Raw genomic sequence first — 25871 nt, 5'->3', positions numbered from 1 at the left:
TATCTTTTATGGCACCCAAGAGTGGGCATGCCTCTCAGAGCGACCTCCTCCATTACTATGCCTCTAAAGTTTCAGTTGTGTTGTCTTTATCCCACTGAGCTCTCAATGGCTGCCACCACCAGTATGGGTTACTGTAGAATTTTACATGGAAGAGGAAGATCACATGGCACAGGACAACTAACCAATGGGGACGTCAAGGAGACAGCTAATATGTGTTATTTTTGAGGTCTTCGTATCTGTCCAGTTTTAAACTATTAAGAATTCAAATATGTAGAGAAACATAGAAAGCACTAACATTTGTTTTCTTTTCTTTTTTAATGAAACCAGAAGAAAATACCCACTTCTTCAGGACATATAGTTTAGTTCACTTGATCAGTTAGTAAGATATAATCAAAGGCACAGTCGCACTTGCTTCTTTCCTGGCTAATCTGCAATGTTATTTTATTGTGTGTGATGCTGTCTTGTTCACTCTCTGGCTGGCGTGTGGCTGTGTTGCATCCCCAGCTGGCCCATAAATACCTGCGTGCGGTGACCATGACCCACATGTGTTCCTGTCCACTGTGGCGCTCCCCTCAGTGCTGAGTGCAGTGTAGGCTTCAGTTACTCTTTGGTTGATTTTGATTTGCTTTAATTGTCATGTAGTCCTTCAGACTAATGTCAGACTTTTGGCTTATGATGAAAATTACGGTGAAGTATGTACCACTTGGGGGAAAAAACTGGACTGGAACAGGACACCCACATTTTCTGTGGCTGAATTCAGGCCTGCTGCTCCCTGACGGCCCTGTGGGCTCACGAGGACATCTGACTTCTCAGAGCCACGTGTTTCACTTTTTAGGGAGCTGTTTAGTGACCAGGGCTCTCCAGCCACATTGAGCGACAGGCTCTAAATTTGGAGACATCTTGATAAGATTTTTCAACACTAATTGGATCCTTTATTAATCCCCCCACCCTGCCCCAATCCCAGGGAAAGGAAACTCAAGGTAATTGTTTAAAAATGACTGCCCCCCTTCTGTATTGTCTGCAGAGCCATGTCTTGATGTCCAGCAAAGGCTTTGGACTCTGCTTGCAGTCTGCTAGGTCTCCATTTCTTCTGCCAGAATTCTCTTTTTAGTGTCACTTTCCTTCCCATGATTTCCTTCTCATTTCTCAGCATCTGCTGTATATACCGCGGGCCATTAATGCAACCACAGAGTCAGCCTAGAACAGCTACACTTCTAGCCTTAGTTCAGCAAAACAGCAGGGTCCTTGACCTCTTCTCTGGTCCCAGTACTCACACGACTGAAGGAACCAGAGGCGTTACCTGTTACCTGGATGGGCAGAGGGGTTATGGGATCTCTCTGGAGGCGGGCTGTCCTTGCCATGCAGAATCAGTGGACAGGCACACCTCTCATGCCACCCTGCTTCGCCTTAGCCCCTTGTTACAATGTTTCAAGTATATCCAACAATTGCCAGTGTAGCCCCACATCCTGCTAATGTTCTTTAAAACCCTCATATCCAAGATCTTATTTGAGTAGAAAAGATACTATTAAAACTGTTCTTCCTACTCTAAATAGAAATTTGGGTCAAGAATGGTTTCTCCTCTAGGAGAAAGTATATCAAGAAAAATCTCTAAGAAGTTAGGCATTCCCCCCTCCCTTTTGAAACCCTCTTTCCTTTCTCCTTCCCCACAGGATACCATGAAGGTAAGTTTTTTGAGCTATTCCCCGCTTCTAGATCATACGAAGCATCATCCTTCAAATTTCTGAAGCTAAGCCTCAGGTCAACCGGGAAACTCTCTGCAGATTTCTTTCAGACTGGGCCTCATCTCTATTTTACACCCACCCCAAGTTTGACGTATTATTTCATAAAGGCCCAGCAGATCATCTCTAATTCGTGAGGAGATGTCTAAAGTGGGGCACCAGCAACACCTCAACAGGAGGTATAAAGGGTGTGCAGGAGGTTTCTCTGTCCGGCCCCAGCTGGATGTACAGGAGAAGGAACGAGAAGAGCCCCACGGACAGCCTGTGCCTTCTGAACTGCCACAGCTCAGTCCCTTTAAAAGAGGTGGCAGTCCAGCAAGGTTTGTGTCATGGTAATTCTTTTGCAGTCTCTCTCTGAAAACAACTTACTAAATGCACCCCCGGGTGAGATTTCAGGCATAAAAAATGAGTACTCCGTTGTTGTGGCCCCGTGCCCAAAGGCTCCAAGTTGCTACATAGTAATAAGAAAGCAGCTAAGGAATAGCCCAGAGCCTTAGGCCAGAATATCAGTCGGAGGTGGTATTCGTAGGCTCTTCATGGTTTTGGTAGTGGATAGAAAATCCTGGCTCTCTTAGTGTAAACTCGGGTTTCCTTGGTTTCAAATCATTTGGAAGTCCACTTCAGCACTCCTCCCAACCCACTCCCCCATCTCAGAAAGGCTGAACCATCCTGTGTGTCTAAACAGGGCCCCTTGGGTTATATGTTTCCATCCAGCACAAGACCCTTGCTTTGTGTCTGTGATTGGTGGTGCCCACTTCTTATTTCTGCCTAATGCCATTCTTGTGTCTTCCCTTAAGCAACTCTGCTGATGAAACAGGCCTGGCCACAGAACTCGTCTTCCTGTGGTACTGAAGGCACCTTCCACCTCCCAGTGGACACCGGGACCGAGAACCGAACTTACCAAGCATCCTCTGCGGCTTTCAGTAAATACAGCCTGTCTCCTCCTTTCCTTGTTCCCCTTGGTTGGGACTGATTTGTCTCTTAGGAAGAAAGGAAAAGGAACTTTTAAAACTGACCTTATAAGACACTGTTTTAAGAGGTTCTCCTACCCACATAAAAAACTGGCCTTCCTCATTCAGGGCAGGTCATCCTGTTTGATCATGTACCCAGCTTTGGGGAGACACAAAGCAGTGAGGGAGGGAGGAGGAAGTATGCACCTGTTCAACAAGTGTGATAAGGGAAGAGCTGTTCCTACATTTTAAGGGAAAGAACAGAGGGCACGTTTGAAGGCCAGTGGACCTTTGGACAGAGAGGGCTCCTCTAGCTAGCACAGGGTTTCACAACCTTGCCATTAAGGACATCTGACCACATAGAAGTTCTTTGTTGTAGGGGGCTAACTTGTGCATTGTAGGATGCTTAGCCGAATCCCTGGCCTTGCCCCCCCTTCCCAACCCCTGGGTGCCAGCAAACCCTCATGATGGCAACTAAAATATCTCTAAACATTGCTGAATATCTCCTGGGGAGGCAGAATTGCCCCCTGCATGAGAAATACTCTCCTAGGGGAAGCTACACCGTGGGAGCAAAGTATGTACAGGGAGTCCTTAGAGAAGACAGAAACCATCTAGCCAATCAGATTGATTACATTCATCTTGACATTTAGTGGGGGTGACTAATGGTTTCACCTTCATGCCTGATGTTTAATTTTTTTTAATGTTTGTTTATTTTTGACAGAGAGAGAGAGTGCAGGTAGGGGAGGGGCAGAGAGAAAGGGAGACAGAATCCGAACCAGGCTCCTGGCGCTGGGCTGTCTGCACAGAGCCTGAGGCAGGGCTCGAACTCACAAACTGTGAGTTGAGCTGAAGTTGGATGCTTAACCAACTGAGCCACCCAGATGCTCCCACACCTGAGTTTTAATACAAGATGGCTCCCTGGGTAAAATGAGAACCAGTGTTTAGAAGTTACTGAGTGGCATTTAGACTCCATATAAGGAAGACTTTGTGCCATGGTGGAGCTGCCCAAAAGAGGAATGGCTAGCGTTGGATGTGGGGAGTGCTTCTTTCTTAAGTTGTGCCAGTAGGGGCTTGACATACCCTTAGAGGGATATTAGAGATAAAGCCTGATAGTTCGTAGTTCAGTAAATTATTAATCTATTAAGTGGATTAGATGAATATGCTGCTTTTCTTTTTTTAAAATACCAAATATTCTTTTCTCCTTAGTTACTGTTGCCCCTAGATGTCATCATCAACTTACATTTAAACAACAAAACTCTTCACCTTTTGGAGACTTTGATTTCATTATCACCCTCTCATTTAATCTATACTATAATCCTATTATGAGGGATTTTCATTCAAGTTTTAAAGCTGAGGCTCAGAAAGATAATATGTCCAATGCCATCCAAGTAGCAAGCAGCACAACTAAAAAGAGATCACTCAGATTTAAGTTTCAAGTTAAGTTTACTAACTATTCTCATGATATTAATTGTACCCATTAAGAGAGGGATGGCAGTAGTAGGGAGTTTTTCCAGGTACCTCAGGTGGAATTGAATGGACATATATGTAAATGGGTTTATACGTACATATTTCCTCTTAAACCCACACGTATGACTGTACATGCATATAGACACACCTACTGTAGTGTAGCAGAAAGAGGCCTGGGATGGAGACCAAAAGAGTTGGATTCTAGACTTGGTTCTGTGTAACCTTGGATAATTTATGTCCATGCTTTGGACCTTGGACCTAGGGTGTCTTTAAGGTTCTGTCTAGCTATTAGACTCCCAATTCTATCACCAGGGTGCTGTGTACTCAGTATCCACCACCCCAGCAGGGACTTTTCTAGCTACCCTGCTCGTTGTTGACCAGCTAGCGTTGCTCACATATCTCCAGGGTATTCATTCCCTCCACAGGCAACCCTTTCTACAGTGAGGATGTCTGAATATTAGAAGGCTTCACCTTCTCCTGTGTTGAAATCTTCCTGAAGTACCATTGAAATGTCCTGCAGCTACCTCCCACCGTCCTCACAGGCTGTCACAGTCCCTGGAAAGGACCAAGATGTGCCCCTTTGCTTTAAGCCAGTAGTGTGTGGACCTGTGGAATTTTTAAATAGAGGTGGGCTTGCCTGCCTCTCCCTCACCCACAAGACTTCCTCCCCACACACAGATTTTGTGGCTTCTAATGCCCCAGAAAATTGAGGACACTTTAACAAATTCAGTTCAACTTTACTAACACCTGTTAAGGCTGTTTATAATTGGGTCTCCTCCTACTTATTCCACACTCTCTTGTTCAGCTACCAACAAGGAGACTTGGGGGTCAAGGCAAGACTCAGACATAGAGCTTTGTTCAGACGTGTAAATCTGATGGTCAATAAACCAATTAGTCTAAAAGGCATCCTTGATGTAAGAATCAATGCCTTTGAAGGTAGTAGGGGCTGTCCAACTGGAAAAGACTTGTAGTGCAGAAGGATTGAAGAGAGGGCTCACACAGTTTTATCTCACTAATGTGCAGACTCTATTTTCCTGTTTGATGGACCCTAAAATTATAGTTAGGAACTTGAGAGAAAGAACAGGGCCTCATAAACTAAGCCTCTTTCATAAGGCAGAACTGGGACTTCTAGTGATCTAATTTCCTTTTTCTGTCACAATATTGCTGTTAGTGGAATGAGGACATGAAGGCCAATATGCCAAATGTCCAAGATTGGACTGCAGAGACCTATGACTCAGAAAGGAACACCTGCCTGCCCAAGGCATGGGAAGCCCTGAACTCTGAGCTCATCTCTGCACTAATTTGCTGTGCAGTTTGGGCAGGGTTGCTGCCCTCTCTCATCTCCAGGTTCTTCATTTGAAAGTCTCTAATGCCCTGAAGGCATAACATTTCAAAGTCCTAATTCTGTGACCTTCAGACTTTGGTAGAAGTCCATTCACAAGTGCCAGGCCTCCAGTGAGGGAGCTGAGTCTAAATTCATTTGAGCAAAATCAGTGAGGGTTTTGTTTTGTTTTGTTTTGGATCCAGCCCAATAGCTTCTTTTACTTAGATACACAGAGTAATAAGTCCTAAGTTTTGCATTACCCTAGGTAGTCCACACTATAGCTCTGGAGGAATTTCTAATCCTCAGTGCTATGGACAGGATGTCGGTTGTAGAAAGTCCACTGCAATGATTTTCTCATAAAAGTCTCACTGAAATACTCAGAGACTTAGGATATCAGCACTAGAACGCCTTCTGCTACCATCTAGTCCAATGAGGGTATTCCTTGAGAGAAGAATTGACCCGACTCACTGACAGAGCCCAGGATGGGAGCCCAGGCAGTTTCTGCAGCCTCTCTTGACAAAGATGGAAACCTTGAGAACCATTGTAGTTGGAGGAAGGAGCACTGAGTCCTGAGTCCTAGCAAGCAGTTGCTCTGTCTCAGCCATCTGTCTGTCATCTCATCTGTGAAGTGTCTGTGTTGGGCTTAATGATCTCTAGCTTTGCTTCTTCTTCTCAAGCTGTCTGGACAAACGAGCAAGGCTCTCTTCTGCAGCATCATCTTTTTGGCTGCCAAGGGTGTTTTGGCTGCGGGTCTGTATTCTGAATATATGCGTATCTCATTTCATAACATGAAGAAAGGGAAACAGTCTCAGACAGTTATTCTTAGATTTGGAAGCCAAATTCTCCAGCAGACTCTTGGAACTTTTTGATTGTCCTCAGAGAGATAACCTCAATACTTTGTAAGATAGTTGTCCTTGGGGCATAAAGGGGTAGTGCAGGCTTCCCCTGGGGGTAGAAATCCCAGGGCACATTCTTGGGGAGCATAAAGGGAAGTTACGAGCATCGTTGGCTTGTTAACGTCAAAGAATCATAAAGTCATGGAATTTTAAACCATAAGATTTTTAGAATCTTAGAATCCTGCAGGCTGTGTTACACATTGGATCACACAATGGAAGTCATAGTTTAACCTCTCTATTGTAGTCTTTCAGACCAGTATCTGCTTGCACACCCCCAGGGCAAGAAGCTTACTATTTCTCTATACGGTGAGAGAGAGAGAGAGAATAGCTCACCTTTAGGAAGTGCTTTTAATGTCAGACACTATTCTAAGGGCTTTGCAATTATTAATTAATGTATTTATCACAGCAACCCTATGAAATAGGTGTTGTAGTTGTCCCCATTTACAGGTGAGGAGACTGCTATTTCCTACGGCTGTCAAATAGCAGGGCTGGGGTTCGAACCGAGGCAGTCAGTCTGGCTGCAGACTACTCATAACCACTATTCTGTGCTGTATAGCTTTCGGAGACAGGCATCTTAGGATTCAAGGGTAACCTGCCCTTCTGCATAGAAAAGAGATGCTCTCCACTCTGGCAGGACTCCTCATAACCTTATTTTATTCCTTTAAATCAGGATTGAGCTAGCTATCCCTCTAGAGGTCCAAATAATAAATACTGTAGGCTTCTCAGGCCATATGGTCTCTGCCATAACTACCGTCGTAGCTGGAAAGCAGCCACAGCTGATAAGTAAATGAGTGAACATGGCTGTTACAATTAAACTTTACTTACCAAAATAAATTGCAGTTACAAAAACTGTAGTTTTCGGGGCGCCTGGATGGCTCAGTCGGTTAAGCCTCCTACTTCAGCTCAGGTCAGATCTCACATTCGTGGGTTCGAGCCCCGCATCAGGCTCTGTGCTGACAGCTAGCTCAGAGCCTGGAGCCTGCTTCCAGTTCTATGTCTCCTTCTCTCTCTGCCCCTCCCCCTCTCATGCTCTGACTCTCTCTGTATCAAAAATAAATAAAACAGTAAAAAAAAAAAAAACTGTAGTTTTCAGGTTTTATTTATTCCTTTATTTAAGTTTATGGTTTATTTTTTACTAATCTCTTCACTCAGCGTGGGGCTCAAACCCATGACTCCAAGATCAAGAGAGACATGCTCTTCCAACTGAGCCAGCCAGGTGCCCCTATAGTTTGCCTGTTTTAAAAGTAAATAGGGTGAATAAAAGATTCAGTGGTAAATTAAATTTGTAAATAGTCTCCTGCATATCCCTGTCTTGGGAATTCATAGTTCATACTCTCATTTTAAAACTTCTCAGGGTCAGGGGCGCCTGGGTGGCTCAGTTGGTTAAGCATCTGAATTCAGCCCAGGTCATGATCTCACAGTCTGGGGTTCGAGCCCTGCATCAGCCTCTGTGCTAACAGCTCAGAGCCTGGAGCCTGCTTCAGATTCTGTGTCTCCCTCTCCCTCTGCCCCTCCCCCACTTGCTCCCTGCCTCTCTCTCAAAGACATTTAAAAAAAAAAAAAACTTAAAAAAAAACAACTTCTCAGGGTCATAGAATAAAAAACAAACCTATTTATCTCTATTCTACATCAGTACACTGTTTTTCTTTTTAAACAATGATTATAATCCCTCAGAATCATATAGTCCATCGCACAGTCTTGGGACACACCAATTTTGAGAACCGCCCCCCCGCCTTGTTTTACAGATTAAAAAAACTGTGCCTCCGAGGTGAAGTGCCCCTCAGACGGCCCCTTGTAGATATCACAAACCTAGACCTCTGTCTGCCACTGCAGTATCTGCATCACCTGCCTTGTCCACATACCATAGTTAGTGCCACAATCTAGAAACTTGGAGGAATCTGCTCCAGACTTCTCTCAGCTGACTCGCACCTCTGTGTCTAGTTTCTCATTTTTCACGATGCTGCCTTCTCCTGAATGTATTCTTTCTATTCCATCCTCATTGCTGCTTACTCCCCAAGTGTATTTGACCACAAAGCCAGTTTTTCATGGAATAAACTATGGGTCTGCAGATGGAAAAGTAAATGACATGATGCCAGGGAAGAGGACCAGGATACCTTCGGTGGTGCCTTTTGTGGCGACCAAATAGCAGCTCTCATATCCTACTGAGTACCTCATCAAGGGTGGGGGGACGCCAAGCCAGTGCTGTGGATGGAGAGAGATTTGTGACCTTACAGCAGCTTGCATTTACTTGGGGTTAGGGTAGAAGAGACCTAGGATCTTTAGAAAAATGGGATTTTAGTTCAGGAAGAGATCTTCATTCATAGCCTTCTGATTTAACAAAATAGGAAACTAAGGCCCAGAGACTTGACAATAGTCACACCACATTGGGGGGATAAAAAGCCTGAATTGTAGCCTAGATCTGTTCTCTTCCAATAGAGCACCCCTCTCCACTCTGCCCCCCAGTCCCTTCTTGCAGAATCAGCACCACGTTGCTGATAGTCCTTAATGAGCATCTTGTAGACCAAAGACCTGAGTTGAGGCCAGGAGAAAGTGAGTGATGTGCCAACCAGACTGAGCCAGGATGGGAAGCACAGGGAAGAAGCCCCAGCAACACCCCATTGGAGATCCAGAGCCAAGGTCTCCTGGCACTGTCCCTTCAACTTAGAAAGAAGAAGGAGCAGTTTGTAAAAACACTTGTCCTTTCTGAGCCCATTGTATAAATAAGAGAGTTGGGAATCATTTGATGATCACTTGGTTTCCATAGAATCATTTCATTTTGTGTTCTGTAAGTACACAGTCTTGTTCCTGGGTGATTTATGTTTCAGGTGTTTCCTGTGGACATAGGATCTGACTCTATTTTCCAGAAGAGTCAAAGGCAGCACAATTCGATGGAGTGGCTGATTGTGAGCTTTCTGGGGCCTAGGTTTCAGGTTGATGTGAACTTTCAAGACCCCTAAATTCAGGCCTTCAGGCAGAAGTGGTTCTCCTCCAAGCACCAGGCACAGGGGGAAAGGCTGGCTCTGACTGGTGTTTTCTGTGGGCTTTTCACCTTAAACCTCTCAGGGAAGAAGGGGAATGTCGTAGAGAGAAGTCCAAAAAGAGAGAGATTCAAGGAGGGGGAAAAAAAAGAGTAAGGGAAAACAGAAGAGAAACAGCAGCAGAAGATGCCCTGGGCTGCTGAGTGAGGAAACAAAAGCAAGAAGACAGAGTGCAATAAAGAGCAAGCGGGCAGAGGTCTCCTGTCTGTGTAGGTGCTTGTCTCACGGTGTGTAGACAGAACCCTAGACTGGCTGAGCTGCAAGGGTCCCTTAGGAGATCATCTGTGTTCCAGCCTCTTATTTTATATGTCATACCCCTGAGACCCAGAAAAACACAAGATGCCAGAATCACTCGTGCGCCCTGTGCACCAGGACTGAGGGAGCTGCCTCTGGGGCCAGGGCTCTCTGGGAGGAGCCCTGTTCTCTGTCTGTTCTCATCTGTGTTTCCAGCCTGGAATCAGCCCATCCTTGTCTGGGGAGTCGTGACTGGGACCTGCTACCTTTTGACAATGTTCTGTCAACTAACTGGAAGTCTCTCTTATTGCCAGGATATACTGCGGGGACACCATACAAGGTCCCACCGACCCAGAGTAATACCGCTCCGCCCCCCTACTCCCCATCACCCAACCCCTATCAGACGGCCATGTATCCAATCAGAAGTGCCTACCCCCAGCAGAATCTGTATGCCCAGGTAGGTGCACGTGGAAGCGGGCTGACCACTCCTGCGGGTAAAGGAGTGACCAGCCTAGGAGGGATGGGGGTGGGTGAGGAAGAGAGGGAGGGCGAGTTCATGGCTCTGGCCAGTTGTCACTGTTATATCATAGAAACAGTAGCCCTGTAGTCTACCCACTCCCTCAGCCTGCCTCAGCCCCTAGAGGGGTGATGCATGAAGCCATTTAGATGAAGAGAGTCCAGAATGTCAGAGGAGCAGAAGCCCCTGGAAATTATCTAGCTCAATTCTTTTTTTTTTTTTTTCCCCTAGAGAGAGAGAGAACGAGGAGGAAGGGGGAGAGAGAATTTTAAGGAGGCTCCACACCCAGTGCAAGGCTCAATACAGGGCTCAGTCTCATGACCATGAGATCATGACCTGAGCTGAAGTCAAGAGTTGAATGTTTAACTGACTAGGCCACCCAAGCACCCTGCTTAATTCCTTTTTATACAAGTGGGGAAGCTGAGACCCAGAGGGGAGAGTGAGTTGTCCAGGGTCACACAGGGAGCTGTTGGTTGAGTCAGGATGAGACCCCATGTGTCTTGGGCTTCTCTCCCTAACCCCGACACCTTCCTTCCTTGATAAAGGCTGTGGACAGGGAGGAGATAAGTTCTCAGGCTCTGTCAAGTGTGATCTTGAGTAAGTTATTCTCTCAGTCCCCATCTGGGCTCCTTCAGCTAGAAAATGTGTGTACTCTGAGGGGTTGGCTATGACAGGGACTATATGAGACTCCAGCATACCACATGGCACATTTTTTTCTGGAGTGACAGTTCTACATAAGGTTTTTAAGTAGTGAGGGGAACACTTTTTGATTTAAAGAACAGCTACAGTGTAGAGTAGAATGCAAAACTTAGAGAACAGTAGGCTGGAGGTCATTTTTCTGGTTTGTGGTAGGTTGCTTTGCACTATGTTCTCAAACCAGTGGGGTTATAAGCCCATATTCTTAGGCTCCTGTCATTCGTTAGTAGAGGCAGTGGGGAGGCTCTGGATTGAGATGACCCAGGGGGCTGTGTCTACTCCCCACAAAGGTCACCAGGCCTATGTGCTGTGGCAGCAGGAAGCAGCCATGTGATCTAGGCCTGGGAAATTCACCTCAGACAGCTGTCTCTGTCCTCACCTCTTTGCCTAAAGGGAAGTAGTAAGGGACATCTGGGGAAATGCTCTGCATTTGTGATAGTTCCCAGTGGGTAAGGTGGCAGTATTCACACCAGTGTGACCGCCCGCTGGTAATTCCTCGTGTGCATGCACACAGTGGTCTGGACTCACCAGCCCCATCCATATCCTCACTCACTGTCTGTGGTCCCTGCCTTTACATTTTAGACAACTCATAGAAGCACACTGCAGTAAGATACAAACATTTTTAAGGCTGTTACCCTATTAGATCATCATAGCAACCCTAGGAGCAAAACAGGACAGGGTCAGAGCCTTATTTTTCATAATTCGTAATGAAAAGCTGAGCCCAACACTGAACTGTCCAGAGTCATGAGTAAGACAGATACAGAGTCCCAGCTGGGGCCCAGACCTTATCTGGTCCCTGCTTATCTGGCCCTATCCATAGGGTCTGGGAGGAACAGGCTCCCCCCCCATCTCTCTCCTCCCCATATCCTACCCCACGTCTCCAAAAGCCTGTGTGACCACAGCCTCTTTTCTCCCAGGGAGCCTACTACACACAGCCGGTGTACGCTGCCCAGCCCCACGTCATCCACCACACCACGGTTGTCCAACCCAACAGCATTCCCTCCGCCATCTACCCAGCGCCTGTTGCTGCCCCCCGGACCAACGGTGTGGCCATGGGCATGGTAGCCGGCACCACCATGGCAATGTCAGCAGGTGAGAGCAGCATCTGCATCAGTGTCCATCCCCCTTCTCCAGAAATTCATGACAGACTGGAGAACACAGTCATGGAATTGAGTGTCCCATAGCATGAGAAATTCTGTGCTGGGGGCTTCTGGGAATGCTGTCCAGAGCAATGAGAAAGATTTCACCAAGGACATATTGAGCTAGGCCTTAAAGGGTGAACCGAAGCTAACCAGAGAGATGGAAGAGGGAAGGACAGTCCAGGTGGAAAGAACATGAGCATGCCATGTTCACAGAATGGAAATGGTCCAAGGCCCTTAGAAAACAGGGGCATGGAGTTGGAAGAGCAGCTGGAAGTCAGCAAAGCTAACGTGGAGAGGCTCGAATACCTTTAGGTAACAGGGAGCTAGCAAAGGGGTTTAAACAGGAGAGATGGTTTTGCTTTAAACACTCTCTGGCTGCAGGGTGGAGGCAGTTAAACGGGAGAGGCTGGAAGCAGGTCGGTGGGGAGGCTGCCATTTAGAGGAAGGATGATGGCACTAATACTCTGGGAGCAGCAGGGTTCCAGAAAGGAGGGCTTGGGGCTCATGTTATGAGCAGGCAGACACTTAAGGCCCTGTCCAATAATTAATTGTAAGGCATGAGGAACCCCTTTTCGGTTTTTGGGCTCACTCCGGAAATCACATCAGAGCCCTGCCCTTCAGGAACGTTGAGGATGGGGGTGGAGATGACACCAGGAGAGCAGGTTTAGGGAAGTCTCTGGATGCGCTGACATTCAGAAGAAGAGCATGAGATGACAAGAGGGTTGTGGACAACTTTTAGAGACCCAACCTTTAAAGAATCACTTGAGGGAAGAGAGTACAGGGGTCTAGTGGGCAGGGGGTGAGACTTGGGATTTTATGCGGCCTCTAATGTAAGGAGTTGTGGAGGCCTCATTCCCCAGATCAGATCACAAGCTATTGAATATCTGCTTGGTGCCAGCCTTTGTTCTGGTCCTGGGGACCAGTTACTGATAGAGCAGACCAGAGCCCTGCCTTTAGGAACAGCGGGGCCCATGGGAAATACAACCATATAAACCAATGATTTCCACTTGGTAGATTAAGAGAAGCATACAAAAAAGAGTAGAAGAAAGCCACTGAAGATGAGTGATTGACTCTGTCCTGGAGTATCAGCAAAATTTTCCCTAAGGAAATGAACCCTAGCGAGGTGGGAGGGGCAGGCAGGTGGGGAGCCCAAGTTGGGGAGCAGTTGCGTGAAAGACCGTGGCTCCATCCCCTTCATCCCAGCACCCCAGGACGGCCTCACTGGATTTATTCTTCTCTCTGGATGCTCAGGTACCCTGCTGACTGCACCCCAGCACACCGCGATTGGGGCACACCCTGTGTCCATGCCAACATACAGGGCCCAAGGGACCCCTGCGTACAGCTATGTGCCCCCGCACTGGTAAAGCCTGCAGCCCATCCAAGTGAGTGGGGCCCCGGCTGGGAGAGGTAGGATGATGACCAAATACTAGAACCGCCCCTAGCAAAGCACAGGTGTCGGCAGGGGCCAGTGACAATTACCAGTTGCTTTCCTGCTCTGAGTTCAGTAATATCACCCTTAATGATAGCTGTCACTTTCCCTATGTTCTAGGTACTTTACGTACGTTATCACGTAATCCTTAGAGCAGCTCTGTGGATGAGGATTATTAGCTCTGTTTTACAGATAAATGCGTCATTCAACATCACTTAACCAGTAAAAATAAAGCTGGAGCTTGAACTCCAGTCCTCTAGTACTAAATTGTGTGCTCTTTATCTATAGTCTCCAGACTTTAACTCTGGGCCTCATTCTTCAGATGTAATCTTACCTTAAGATGTGGGCTCTGACAGGGGAGCTGGAGACCTTGGGCCACCCCCTCCCCCTGCCCACCAGCTTCCTTACTGCCCTTGACTGCTCTGAGGCAGTGCCAGGGGACCACAGGGTTCCAGGGACATCAACTTTTTAAATCCTCTGCCCTACTTCCTGATCTCCTCTCCCCTCTACCTTCTCCAGGAGCTCTCAGCACTCGATGGGAAGCAGGCAGCTCCACTAGGGAGGCACAGAGGGCTCCTTTTAGGGCTCCCGCAGTGAGGGGAGGGAATCCAGTGGCTTCCTGAAATGGCCTGACAGGAAGATCATGGGCACTAATGGCTCTCCCCTTCCTTCCTCAGATCTGGAGTCACACATTGTATGCAACTACTCAAGTCTTACACAGGTGCTGGAGCAGTTCCCTAGCAGCACCACCTCTATTTGCAAGAAGAGACAACGGAAGTGCAAGGGTCACTTTATGCATCTTTAACGGTTTTGGTTTTTATTTTTGGTTTTTGTAAAAGCTGCTTTTTCTAATCTCCTGCCTCTCCCCCAATGTCCCCTTAGCCACTACCCTTCCAGCTCTGCCCCCTCCTCCAGACCAAGCACATCCTCTCTGCTCTTCTTCTCTCCTTCCCCAAGCATCCAGTCCCCAAGGATCCTAGTCTAGTGGCGGAGAGTGGGGTTTATTGCAATGGTTCAGGTGAAGGTGTGATTTCCTTTGAAGAGCATAACATGTGTGGCCTTTGGGTCCAGGGTAGGTACTCAATGCTGTTGAGCAGGTTACATCTCTGGGAGATTGTTTCTTTATTTTTCCGGAGCAAGATTAGTTTAGGACGTTACCATGTCCTGACACAAAGGAAATGACTTCTGAGAACCATCGCAACAGACCGAGAACAGAACCACCTGATTAGGTAGGAGTGTTCATAGCAGCTTAATACCCCAGGTGAGAACCTGGGAAAACCAGATTCTTTCTTTGGGAGAACTTGAGGGAGGGTGCGGGGGAGGGCACTGGGGGAAGGAAGAGGGAAGAGAGGTGCTTGCCTGCTGGCTTTGATTTGTAAGGTCTCTGGCCAAATTGTCTGGGCCTGGACCCTCTGATTTGCACAGTGTTGTTAACTGACCTGGCACTTCCTCAAAACGTAATTTTGACCTCAGACCTGCCAAGCAGCTGCAGGGTGATGGTATCCCAGCCTCCCAAAGTCTTGGAAGGCCAGATGCCCTATGTAATCCAGACCTTGGCCCTGGAGTCCACAGGGGCCCACTCTGATGAGATGCTTCCTCCTGATTAGAGTGGGAACCTATGGCATTTCTCTCCCTTCCTTCTGCCCTTCCCGGTGCCAGGGCTCACCAGCTTGTCCGTGGGGCTCTTGGTTATCTTGTGCCATTCATGGCCAGAGTGAAGGAACCACATTCCAGGTGGGTGCTGGCAGCTCTGAAGGTCAGGATAGTGAAGGAAAAGCAATAGCAATAAACATTTCATAGACTCATGGAACTGACGGGACCTTAGCAATCATCTCATCCATTCCCCCGTTTGATAGATGAGGAAGCTGAGGCTCAGAGAAGATGAAAGAACTTCCCTAGATCTTGCAGTAAATTAGCATTAAATGCAGCCTTCCTACCTAGGGGCATGTTATCCACAAAAATTTACCTAGGGATGGATTGGCTTGGTTTTGTAGAAATTAAGTCAGCAGCACTCACACCCGGTAAAACTCTGGAACAGTGTCTGGGCTTTTGTTTCTGCTCTTTTTCTCCATCGATTCCAAAGTGGGGTTGAAGACTGGGCAGAGGTCACATGGGGGCAGATGGCAGGAACAGAAATTGCAAATGGAGAAATAGCATTTGGAAATTCTGTGAAGACATCTGTAACTTTTGTTCTATACCTGACTCCAGCCCTAGGAGAAGCAGCAAGTGGGCTGGCTCAAGAGGAGGATCGATGCTTTTAGGACAAAAGCCCCTCCTCCTGAGAAGAGAGGGGGACAAGGATGAGGCCCAGGAGGCATGAGCTCATGGGAGAAGAGGAACCCCTAAGTCAGGAGGCCCAGCTAGCCTCAGCCAGGAGTGTAGGTCGCCCAGCACTGTGCCCTGCACCCAGCGTTTGGCTGGGCCAGCAGCCCCTTTGGGGGTGGGGGTGCAGGAACATTTTACTGTACAAAATGGGATCATTGATAACATTTGGGACTTTTAAATAACCCTTTTCATTTTAAATTCACGTGCACTTGGACAAATCCTTACCCCTACCTCCCATGTCTCCCTTAAAGGAGGAAAAAATCAGGAAACTCTTGAGCCAGAAGGACCTCAGAGGTTGTCTGGCCATTCCCAGGAGGGCAAAGCCCATCAGCATCCAACCCAGAGCCAGGAGTTGGGGGACCCGCCTTCTTGGCTTTCCAGGGAGCTGCAGGACCAGCGAGGAGAAGCCAGCTGTTCTAAATGGCCTGTTCTAGGGCGCTGATGGGGTTTCATTTTAAAACAACAAAGTTTTCCAGTGTTGATCCATTTTGCAGATACCTCCTCCTACTCTCTGGTTTTGTAAGGGTGGGTGAAGGTGGTCCTAGATTATGTCATACATGTGTGGAAAATGCCAAAATAATACTAATGATAATAATAGGAAACCTTTGCATTTGTCAGGTGCTTCATAGATTTCTGAGCACTTCACAGCCTTTAATTTACTGGCCCTGAGAGAGGACGGGGTGAGAGTTACTGCACGTGTCTAACAAACGAGGAAACTGGTTGTAGAAGAAAAGGGAACTTGTCAGTGTGAGCAGACTGCTAGTATCCTAATAGGTTTCCATGTACCCTGCTGCCTCTAGGTGGGCTGGGTAGAACCACAGAGAAGAAGTTAAAAGGAGGAGACCTAGGAATGACCTTGTTGCTTTTTTTCTTTCTATACCAGTAAGTAAAAACTAACATCTAGTACCTCACAGTTCACAAAGCAATTTCACATCAATCGTCTGGCTTAACCCTGTGAAATTGGTTATTCCTCCTGTTGATCCGTGAGGACACTGAGACCTGGGAAAGCAAAGCGACTTCCTCATAAGTGGCAAAGCCACTTGAATCCCAGTTTGCTTTCCCTCCAGTCTGACTCCACACACAGGCTTGAGGACTAAAGCATCTATGCTCTGCACCTCTCTTTGCCCTAGTAATTCCAGATCAAAGACAGGCCCCAAGGCAAAGTCAAGGTGCTGAAAGGCTGTGGTCTGGAAGAGTCCCAAGTCCAGCACCCCCTTTTCAATGTGCATGGTGGAGCCCCAGTTCTGCTGGCTTCCCCCTCTTGCTTTGACGGAGATCCACAAGCCTGGCCAAGCTTGGGGAGTCATCGCAAAGGGAATAAGCCCAGGAGAACAGGGGCAGTGGTGTGCCTCTGGTAGGACGAACATTCGTGGTAGGATCATAGGCATCTTTTGGGAGGCATCCAGAGATGCGGGATGGCCCACTGGTAACGCTGGACAGAAGGTCAGAGCTGGAAGGGCCCTGTCATTGTAGGAAGGCCATCGAGCCAGAGAGGACAAGGGGTGTGCCCACATGACACAGCTCCAGTGCTGGCACCAGCATGCAAGCGCCTCTCCACTCCACTGCCTGCCCAGTACCACATGCTTGGTGGCCAGGGTTAGGGGTACAGGTGGTTTTAGTTACCAGCCAACCCTCTTGGCTTCCCCAACTTGTACCTGAGTCCCTTTCCTCATTAGCCTGAGGCCCAGGAATCTGGAGTCTGGAGTGCCCCCCAGTGGTCAGAGCCTAAAACAACTTTTCTGCCACTTTTGAAAAAAATTTTTTTCCTCAAGAGACAGGACAGTTGCTGTGGCTCTTCTCTCTTGGCAGTGACCCTGAAGTGTATATCCCCTTACCTAAATATCGAACAAGGACACATACACCTATCCACAGGTTTGTTTGTTTTTAATGTATAAAGTGCTTCGACATTCATTGATTGCCAAATTCTCATTTTATAGATGGAAAAAACTAAGTCTCAAAAGGCTTAGGAGACTTGGGGCACATGGTTGGCCCAGTTGGTAGAGCATGTGACTCTTGATCTTGGGTTGTGAGTTCAAGCCCCATGCTGGGCCTAGAGCTTACTTAAGAAAAAGGCTGAGGAGATTTGCCAAAAGTCATACAGTTAAGAGAAGGAGCCGAGATTTGAGCTCTTCAGATCCTTTGTTCTTCCAGCTGGCACCTGCTGGCTCTCGGTGGCAGGCATGAAGACGAGGTGGGCTGCTACCTGTCTGTTCCAGAGGAAGATGCCCAAAGACCTGGGGAGCTCAGTCTTCCCAGTTGAGATTTTTTTGTGAGGGGCCCAGAGAGCCCAGGCAGCACCAGGAGGATGAGTATTGGCAACAGAAGGCCTAACCTGAACAAAACACTTTGGGGTCATGATGCCTAGAGCTGAAGATACGTTCAAGGGCAGCCCCCAGGTTTCTGTCCATTGAAAGACCCGTGTCCCAGGGAAGCCTGTGCACCCCTTGCTTTCTGACACTGGAGGGCCTGCCCAGTGTTCAAACCCAGTGAGTTAGTGCTGCCAAGGGACCTGGTGTAGCCTTGGATGGCCAAAAGCATATCTGATGTCAATCCCTGGGCTTGCTTTCCCATGGGTGAGAACCAGGACCAAGAGAGACACTGTATACTTACAAGTCGAGGTTTACCAAATCCCAGAGCTAGGAGTGCTCCTTTGGAGGGACTTTGTTCTGAGTGGCATTCAGAAATGAATCACATGGAGCATAAAAGTAAGGCAGGCCCCTTGGTCACCAAGTTCTGGTATCTTCCTTGAGTAGACAAGACTCAGCCAAGAGCCTCAGTGAGGCCCTGGCTGAGGAAGCCTGGAGCCCTGCATAGCAGATTCCTTGGCTCTGCCCCACGGCCAGAGAAGGCAGGCCTGGAAGACCTGGGTCTTGGTCTTTGCGTGGTCTTGGTTATAGCACTCTGGCTGGATGAATCGTTTAGGTATCACCATGGCATTTCTCAGTTGAATTTGAGTGAAGATAAATGGAAGCTCTGCTTTTCCATCCTGTATTTTCCCACATTACTACAGAGTGTGTGGTCCCTGGCTGCTTGCCAGGCTTCAGAGTCCAGAGAGTGGGCAGGTAGGAGGCAGGTTCCATGGAGGGACACAGCCCCAGGGGAATCCAGGCCCAGCCCAACAGCAGGGGAAACCCAAGCAGGCTAACATCGAATTCCATACCTGAGCCTCAGAGACCAGGTTTCCATGAGCATGCCAGGTTGGCTGCAGGGTTTGTCCTTTGCCTGTGTTCCCTTCTCCTAGAAAACTTGTTTCTGAAGTTATGTGTTACGTGGTTCCAGGGCCCAGCCTTCAGAATTCCTGCCCGGCAGGCCAGCTTCAACATTCCATAGCCTCCTTTGCCTGAGCCAGACTTGGGCCCCATTCCCTCAGTTTCTCTAATGGTTATTTTCTATCTTGCATGCTGTTGAGTCCAGCCCAGTGGCCAAGTGAGGAACACAGGAGTTGGGACTGACTGCCACAAGACCAGAAAGGGTAACTAGAGCTCTTGCTTCCCTGCGGCCGTATCCATAGTCCCTGGGCATTCGTGCTGTGGCGGTGAGGCCCTGTACCCATTCCAGCTCCTGGCAGGGTGGGTACTCTCCTTCCTGAAGAGAACCGATAGAACAGCTTTGCAGATAAGTACCAGCCCCTAGGAGTCAAATGGGTGAAATCCTCTTTGGGCCTGACCCCAGCAAGACCAGCATCTCAAGGCTCTAGCCTTCCTCCCCATGCCCGAGTCAGGAAAAGAGTAGGATTGCCCTCAGACCACCTTCTCGAGTCAGCCAGATCGTGTGGATCTGTGGTGGGACTCAAGCTCCTCATGATCCAAGGGGGGGTAAGGCCAGGCCTCTAGCAACTTGGAGTTGTCTGTAATGACCTTTAAAGACCCAAGGGTCTGTCTCTATCTCCTGATTAAAGGCACTGCATCCCTGTGTCATATCATGTGGCAGAGAAACCTGTTCTCGTGGCATGTAACATCCCTGTGAGAGCATTGTATATGATTTTGTATTTTTTAATTCATTTTAATCTACAGGTTGGAATCTAATTTTTAAATTTTATTGGAACTCACATTTTAAAAAGAAAAACATTTAAAATAATAATAAACCTTTGACTGGTGTCTTCCAAGTAGTTTGATCAAAGAACTTATCAGTGTTTTCAAAACACAGCCTGGAGTGTAAAGATTGGAAAGCCCCATGGCCTCGCCTTGTGTGTATGAAGTGTTAAATCTGGTTTTGTTTTGTTGTTTTGGATTCTTTCAGGTTTTTGTTTCATTTTGTTTTGAAGATCAGATAGTGATCACTCTGAAAGATTGAAGCCAAGAATTTGTAACTATGATATTTACTGTAAGCTGTAGAACATTCAATAACTATTAAAAAAAAAGTTTCCAAAAAAAAAAAAAGTCTGGGGTGACCAGACTGGTGGTTCTTGGGGCAGGGAGACACAGACCACCTCTTAGGCCAGCGGGCGTTCTGGGTTTCTCCTCAAGCGGATTCTAACCTTGTTTTTACCAGTCAGGTAAGGCCTATGCTGCCTCTCCCCACAGGCCTAACAGGGCTCCCCTGCGATTCAGTTGAGGGGTCTGGGCAGTGGCCATCAGCATCTGGACTGATTAAGCTGCATGGCAAATGGCCAGGAGGCCATGAATGATGAAGGCTGCCATCTACCGAGGCTCACCGTGTGGCCAGTGCTGGGCTTTGTTTGGTAATTCTCAAAATCCTCACAGCAGGATGGGAGGTGAGCCCTATTTATTAACCCTGCCCTCAAGACAAGGCAGCCAAGGAGGGTAAGTACCTTGGCCAAGGTCACAGAGCCGGTGAGGTTCAGAGGTGGAGCACATACTTGGCCAAGTCCCACATTCTCCTCCCCCACCTCCCACCCCCTGCCTCCCGGTCAGAGGAGGCAATGTCTGTGTTTGCTTAAAGTTCGTCAGGTGGGAAACGAAGGGAAGAGCGAGCTTGCAGGTTTGTAGTCACAGTAGGACAGTTGAGGGAGGTCATGTGGTCTCCACCCAAATGGTCAACTGCGGTCAGTTTCCCATCCTAAATCTCTGCCTCCCCTTCCCTCTGGGCAAAGCCACTGCCCCAGTCCAGGCCCAGGCTTCTTTTCCTGGTCATTGGGCCACCACTGCCTCCCAGGGCCTGGCCTCCCAAATCCCCACTCTCCTAGCCTGTCAAGTATTCAACCTCTACTAGGGAAAAAACTGAGGCCCCCAAGAGGCTCACTGACCTGGCTCACACTAGAGCTATAATTAGAGTTCAAGACAGTCTCCTAACTCACCAACCCATGCGCCTGCAGCTTGCTCCCCAATTCCCCTGCTGTCCTCACATCACAGGACACTCATTCGCCCTCCTTACAGTGGAAAACTCTGTCACATGTGGGAGCCGAAGGCACCGCTGGCCACAGACTTTGTTAGGCTGTGTCACAGCAGTTTCTCCAGGGCAGGAAAGGGATTTTCCAGGGACTCAGCTCCAGGTCACAGTGGCAGGGCTGAGGACCAGGAGCAGACAGGGAGGTGGAGATCTGGGCCCCATACTGCCTATTCTGGTCCTTTGGGCGAGGAGTGGAATAAGGAGAGGTCAGACTCAGAACTCCCCTCAGCCCAGCGCCGCCAAGATTCAGAGGGGACAAGCCAGGAATACTTTCAGATGGGAGCCCTGAAGGCCAAGAGCACTGGATATACCGGTACCTGATCCCTCCGCAGCTCCTCCCATCCTTTTAGGGACAGGTGAAGAAATTTAGGTCATACTTTGACTTCCAGCAAGCAGAAAATGGTGGGGTGGGGGTGGGGTGGCAGTGCTGGAGGAGAGCTGTGCTTATTACCCCAGGGCCCAGCACCAAGGTGGAGGGTCTCTTACCTGGCCTGAGAAGTCAAAGCCACCCTCAGTCTCCACATCAAGAGGGCATTTAGAGTCTCCGGTCCAGCCATCCCCTGGAAAAGGAGGCTGGGGAGTGGGAGGGACCCACCTCCCACCCCATCTCTTGCTTTCTCATCATCTTGGTGGGTCATCCAAGTTCTGGGTGAAGTGGGGTTCGTTGGCTAAGAGGACAGCCAAGTTTGAGAAGCCAAACCTTGACATGTAGCCAAGAGTTGCCAAATAGGGACACCAGGTAGACCCTGGTAACCCAAGGGGACATTTCCTTGGGAGCATGGATGATGCCGACTAGGCCCTGCAATGGACAGCCTGTTTTAGACTTTGGCAACCTTTGGTTCTCCAGAAAATTCCTCTTGATGTACAGCCTGTCTCTTTTCCTCCTCTCTCCTAGAGCAGGTAAAGCTTTGTCTCCTGGGCCCAAGGAGGTACCCTCCCTTTCCTGCACAACTCAGAAAGAGAAGCCTGTGCCCTGGAAAGGTAACACAGAGGCAGGGAGAGATCAAATCTCAAGGCACGTCTGTCCAGCTTCCCCGGGTAGGAGTTTTTTGTGCTACTGGGCCAGGCCCATGGCTTCTGCACAGGACAAGGGCCTCCACCCACAGACAAGACCGTGATCTCACTTTTGCATCCTGCTGCGGCCCCAGCCTTAGGGAGCCCAGCTGGGTTGGGCAGGAGCCTGGGAATGGGAGTAGTGGCACCTGTGGCCTCAGAAACAGCAGCAAGGGCGAACGTGAGCTCGGCCTCCTGGAGTCCCATCCTGACCAGCCACCTTCACCCAGCAGGTCTGGGCCTCCCACAGGCTGTCCTTTCCACACCTTCCCAGGCTCCGCCACACATCAGTGTCTGGTTCTTCTCTTTGGAACTTTCCATTAGCATTTAAATGTGTCCCCTTCTTCCATCTTTAAAAAACACACCAGATACCCTGAGAACCCAGATTTAACTAAAAACCTTACCTCCCTGGAGCCTAAGTCCCCACCAGCTATCGCCTGTCACAATCTGGCTTCTGCAGGGAGCTCGATCCCCTCCGACCTGGTCCTGCTCTCACCACCCCCACTCCCCATGAGCACTAACCAGGGGCTGCTGCCATCCTGACCCTGTGGCAGCACCTGGTCTTGTGACCCACCCTGCCCCCTTGCTCCCCTCCCCTCACTTGCAGGACACTGCAGTCTCCTGGTCTCCTTCCCACCTCCTTGGCAGTGCCTCTGGAGGAGCCCAAGAGTCTGCGCTGAGCCCACTGTCCTGGTCCAGTCCTGGTGCAGATGCCTACGTGAGTGCCTCTAGATATTCTCACAGCCCAGCTCGGTCTCTTGAGCACTTTGGGCCTTCACATTCCAGGTGTTTAGGGGGCTGTATCACAGCTGTCTCCTAGCTACTCCTGTTTCCCCACCCAGCTGGCCCTAACCTGGTGACCCACATCCTGTTACCAAATCCTAGCACTTCCATCTTAGGGATCTCTTGGATCTTGCCCCCCACACCCTGGCCTCCACCACCTCTTGCCTGGACAGCTGCAGAGGTTTCCATGCACAACTCCTGCTCCACCCTCCACACTGACCAAGAGTGAGCTAACCGGCCCCCCTTCCTAAATGCTTTAGAGGTTCCTTGGCATCTCTGGCGTAAGACTGATGGCTTCCAAGAGCACGTGGAGCTGCCTTCTGCCGCCCACCCCCAGTCCAGTCCACACCGGTCATCTTCAACTTCCAGCTCTCCAGTTCCTCGTAGTTCCCCTGGGCCTTTGCACATGCTGTTCCCTCTCTGCAGACCCCGTTTCCCCTTCCCACATTCGCCAGTTCCCAACAGGTCTGTCTTACCCCATCCATCCTCTAAAGCTGTGCCGTCCAAGACAGGAGCCACTAGCCTCATGTGCTGTCGAGCCCTTGACTATGCTAGTTCTTATTCAGATGTGCTGTAAGTGTAAAATACCAGATTTCAAAACAAAAAAATTAATGGTTCATGCATAATTTTTATAATGACTATTGAAACGAAAATACTTTAGATATACTGGCTTAAATACGTGCTTGACATTAAGTTTATCTGGTTTTTTTACTTCTAAAAATGTGGCTATTAGAAAATGTTAAATTACATATGTGGTGCATACTATATATTTCCATTGGACTGCACTGCCTCTAGGGGCTTCAGTGAGAACCTGATGAAATGAGGGGCCTCCTCCAGCCCCACTTCACCTCTGTCCCCATGCCCACCTGTCACAGAGCCAACACTGAGGGAAGGGATGGCCTGTCCCACACACCGTGCCTGACACAGACCTATTTGGTGACTGGGCAGACGACCTGTGAAGAGGCAGAGGGAAAGAAGCTCCTCATGACACGACTTTCCCACCTTTTATTATCCAATAAATAGATGGGAATGGAGACAAAGGACACCAGCAAAGTTTCAATAAATAAGAGAAATGGGGATGGCAGTGGGGCCCATGCCTGCACGACCCCACATAAATAACCAGGTTGCTGAGCCAGAGTGGAAATAGGGACTGGGCTGGGCAGTCGCCCGCACTGCCCAGGCTGGGGGACAGACACCAACACCATGGACACACAAACCACTGAGACCAAAGGCACCTCAGCCCCTCACACACCCCTCTCCCTGAAAGCTCCTGAGGTCTTGGGGTGGCTATGCAGGCTGCACCCTGTACCACAGCTCTGCCCAGGTCGACTGTGGTACCAATGGGAGTAAAAATAGCAGGGCGGGGGGGTGGGGGCAGATACATGCATTAAGCCCCTTCTTGTAGGCAGAGCCAGGGACAGGCTGCCCCATCGGGCCCCGGAGACAGAGGCCCTAGAAGCTGCAAAAAATGGGGCCAGATAAAACTACTAATGGGAGGGGTGGCAAGGAGTCAGGCTCTCCCCTCACATGACCCTGACCAGAATCTGCAAGGAGCTGGAGGAGCCCTGAGATCCCTTTCTCTTCCCCGTCATGGTCAGAAGAATTGTAACCAGGTGAGGGCCAGGAACATGCCCGTGCTTAGAACCTGGGAACTCAAGTCTCCAGCCCATGGCTTTTTGTTGCTCCTTCCCTTTACAGGGCCCACTGGAAGAGGGGGGAAAGGTCCATGCCAAGGCCCTGTACAGAGGCAAGGGCATCTAATTACCAAGGTGTGGGGCCAGGAATGCCAGGCAGAGGGCCCCTCCCCACCAGGCCAAGGCCTTGCCACTTAGTGGTACAGAGGATCTGCAGGGTCCCAGGATCAGGCCAAGGCACAGGGTCAGGGCATCCTTCAGAGAAAGAAGTGAGTGGCAGGGACAGGGGAGGGGCGCTCAACCTGCTCCTGCACACAGCACCTGCCAGCTGGCCTGCCTCCTCACTGGGGCAGACGCTCCCACCTTCAGGCCTTGGCCTTTGCTGTTCTGTCTGCTGGGCCATTGCTTCTTGATCCTCACACTCCCAGCTGCAGCTCTACCTCCTCCAGGAAGCCTTCAGAACCTCCCAGGGCAGGGCTGCTGTGTTCTCAGATGAGAAAGACCATCAGATGACCAGGTTGCTCTCATTTAGCCGGACCACATAGCGATTCTCCTGGGAGACAGGAGTGAGGCGTCAAGAGTGGAGTCAGGGGCTTCTGCACTCCCTGCCCGGGGTCCCCTGTACCTGCACCCCCCCCCCAACTGCAGTTGAGGGTCGGCTCAGGTACCAACTGATACTTTCCCCTCTAGCCCTCACCTCAGCCTTGTTCTCTGCTGGGGGCTTCAGCCATTTGGTATGGCTTCCGCCATTTCCCAGCAGTGCCTGCTGCTCAGTGGGGAGGCCAGGTTGTGGGGAGCCAGGGAGATCACCCCCTGAAGGCCCAGCCTCCGTGATAGTCTTCACCTCAGAGGCTGCCAAACTTGACCGTTGCTCAGGAATTCGGGCCACTCGGAACCTGTGGTGCAGGAGGGAAGAGTGGTGTGCAGTAATCCCATCAAAGATGGAACCACGGGTCTAGAAAGGGCAACACCTGCCAGGGTCCCACACCAAGTTCAAGGATCAGAGTCTGAGCCCTTCCTATACCTTCCCACCCACAGATGAGCCCTAGGCTGTAGGTAAATAGTCCTTTGGCCTGAGGGGCCCAAGGTGTGATGGAGGCCAGGACCCTGCTGCCACCCACGAGCCACAGCAGAGCTGGAAGACCTGACTTCTCCCTGACCACCCTCCTGCCCAGATTCACACTGAGGCCAGAGAGGGACCAATCACCACGCAGGATGCTGAGGGCTCAAATAGGCCCTGCCTCTCCCACCCTGGCTTTAATGTCTCTCCCCAACCCTCCTGTACCTATGCCCAC

At 49.3% G+C, this 25871-nt stretch overlaps 2 protein-coding genes across 20 annotated transcripts in view; one reads left to right on the top strand and one right to left on the bottom strand.

Moving 5' to 3' along the window:
* The window catches only part of FAM168A (family with sequence similarity 168 member A), a 235030-nt gene extending 217362 nt beyond the window's left edge, over positions 1–17668 (top strand). Inside the window, exons 8-12 of one of the 2 annotated variants that reach the window (XM_029956481.1) lie at positions 2537–2662; positions 9963–10105; positions 11779–11953; positions 13255–13385; positions 14110–17668. In XM_029956481.1, the coding sequence (XP_029812341.1) occupies positions 2537–2662; positions 9963–10105; positions 11779–11953; positions 13255–13367 (557 nt within the window). In that variant the 3' untranslated portion in view covers positions 13368–13385; positions 14110–17668. Of the gene's footprint in view, positions 1–2536; positions 2663–9962; positions 10106–11778; positions 11954–13254; positions 13411–14109 lie in introns of both variants that reach the window. The other variant, XM_029956480.1, reaches the window with a different exon arrangement.
* The window catches only part of RELT (RELT TNF receptor), a 24942-nt gene continuing 16696 nt past the window's right edge, over positions 17626–25871 (bottom strand). For 11 of the 18 annotated variants that reach the window (XM_029956475.1, XM_029956478.1, XM_029956476.1 and 8 more), the window contains 2 exons: positions 25274–25472; positions 23928–25129 (listed from right to left, as the gene is read on the bottom strand). In XM_029956475.1, coding sequence (XP_029812335.1) covers positions 25082–25129; positions 25274–25472 — 247 coding nt within the window. In that variant the 3' untranslated portion in view covers positions 23928–25081. Of the gene's footprint in view, positions 23514–23808; positions 23896–23927; positions 25130–25273; positions 25473–25871 lie in introns of those variants that run through there. The other 7 variants (XR_003915233.1, XR_003915235.1, XR_003915236.1 and 4 more) reach the window with 7 other exon arrangements.

Source organism: Suricata suricatta, chromosome 11 (genome assembly GCF_006229205.1).
Source record: "Suricata suricatta isolate VVHF042 chromosome 11, meerkat_22Aug2017_6uvM2_HiC, whole genome shotgun sequence".
Lineage (NCBI taxonomy): Eukaryota > Metazoa > Chordata > Mammalia > Carnivora > Herpestidae > Suricata > Suricata suricatta.
Note: the sequence above shows the minus strand (reverse complement) of the source record. Positions and strands in the feature narration are given on the sequence as shown.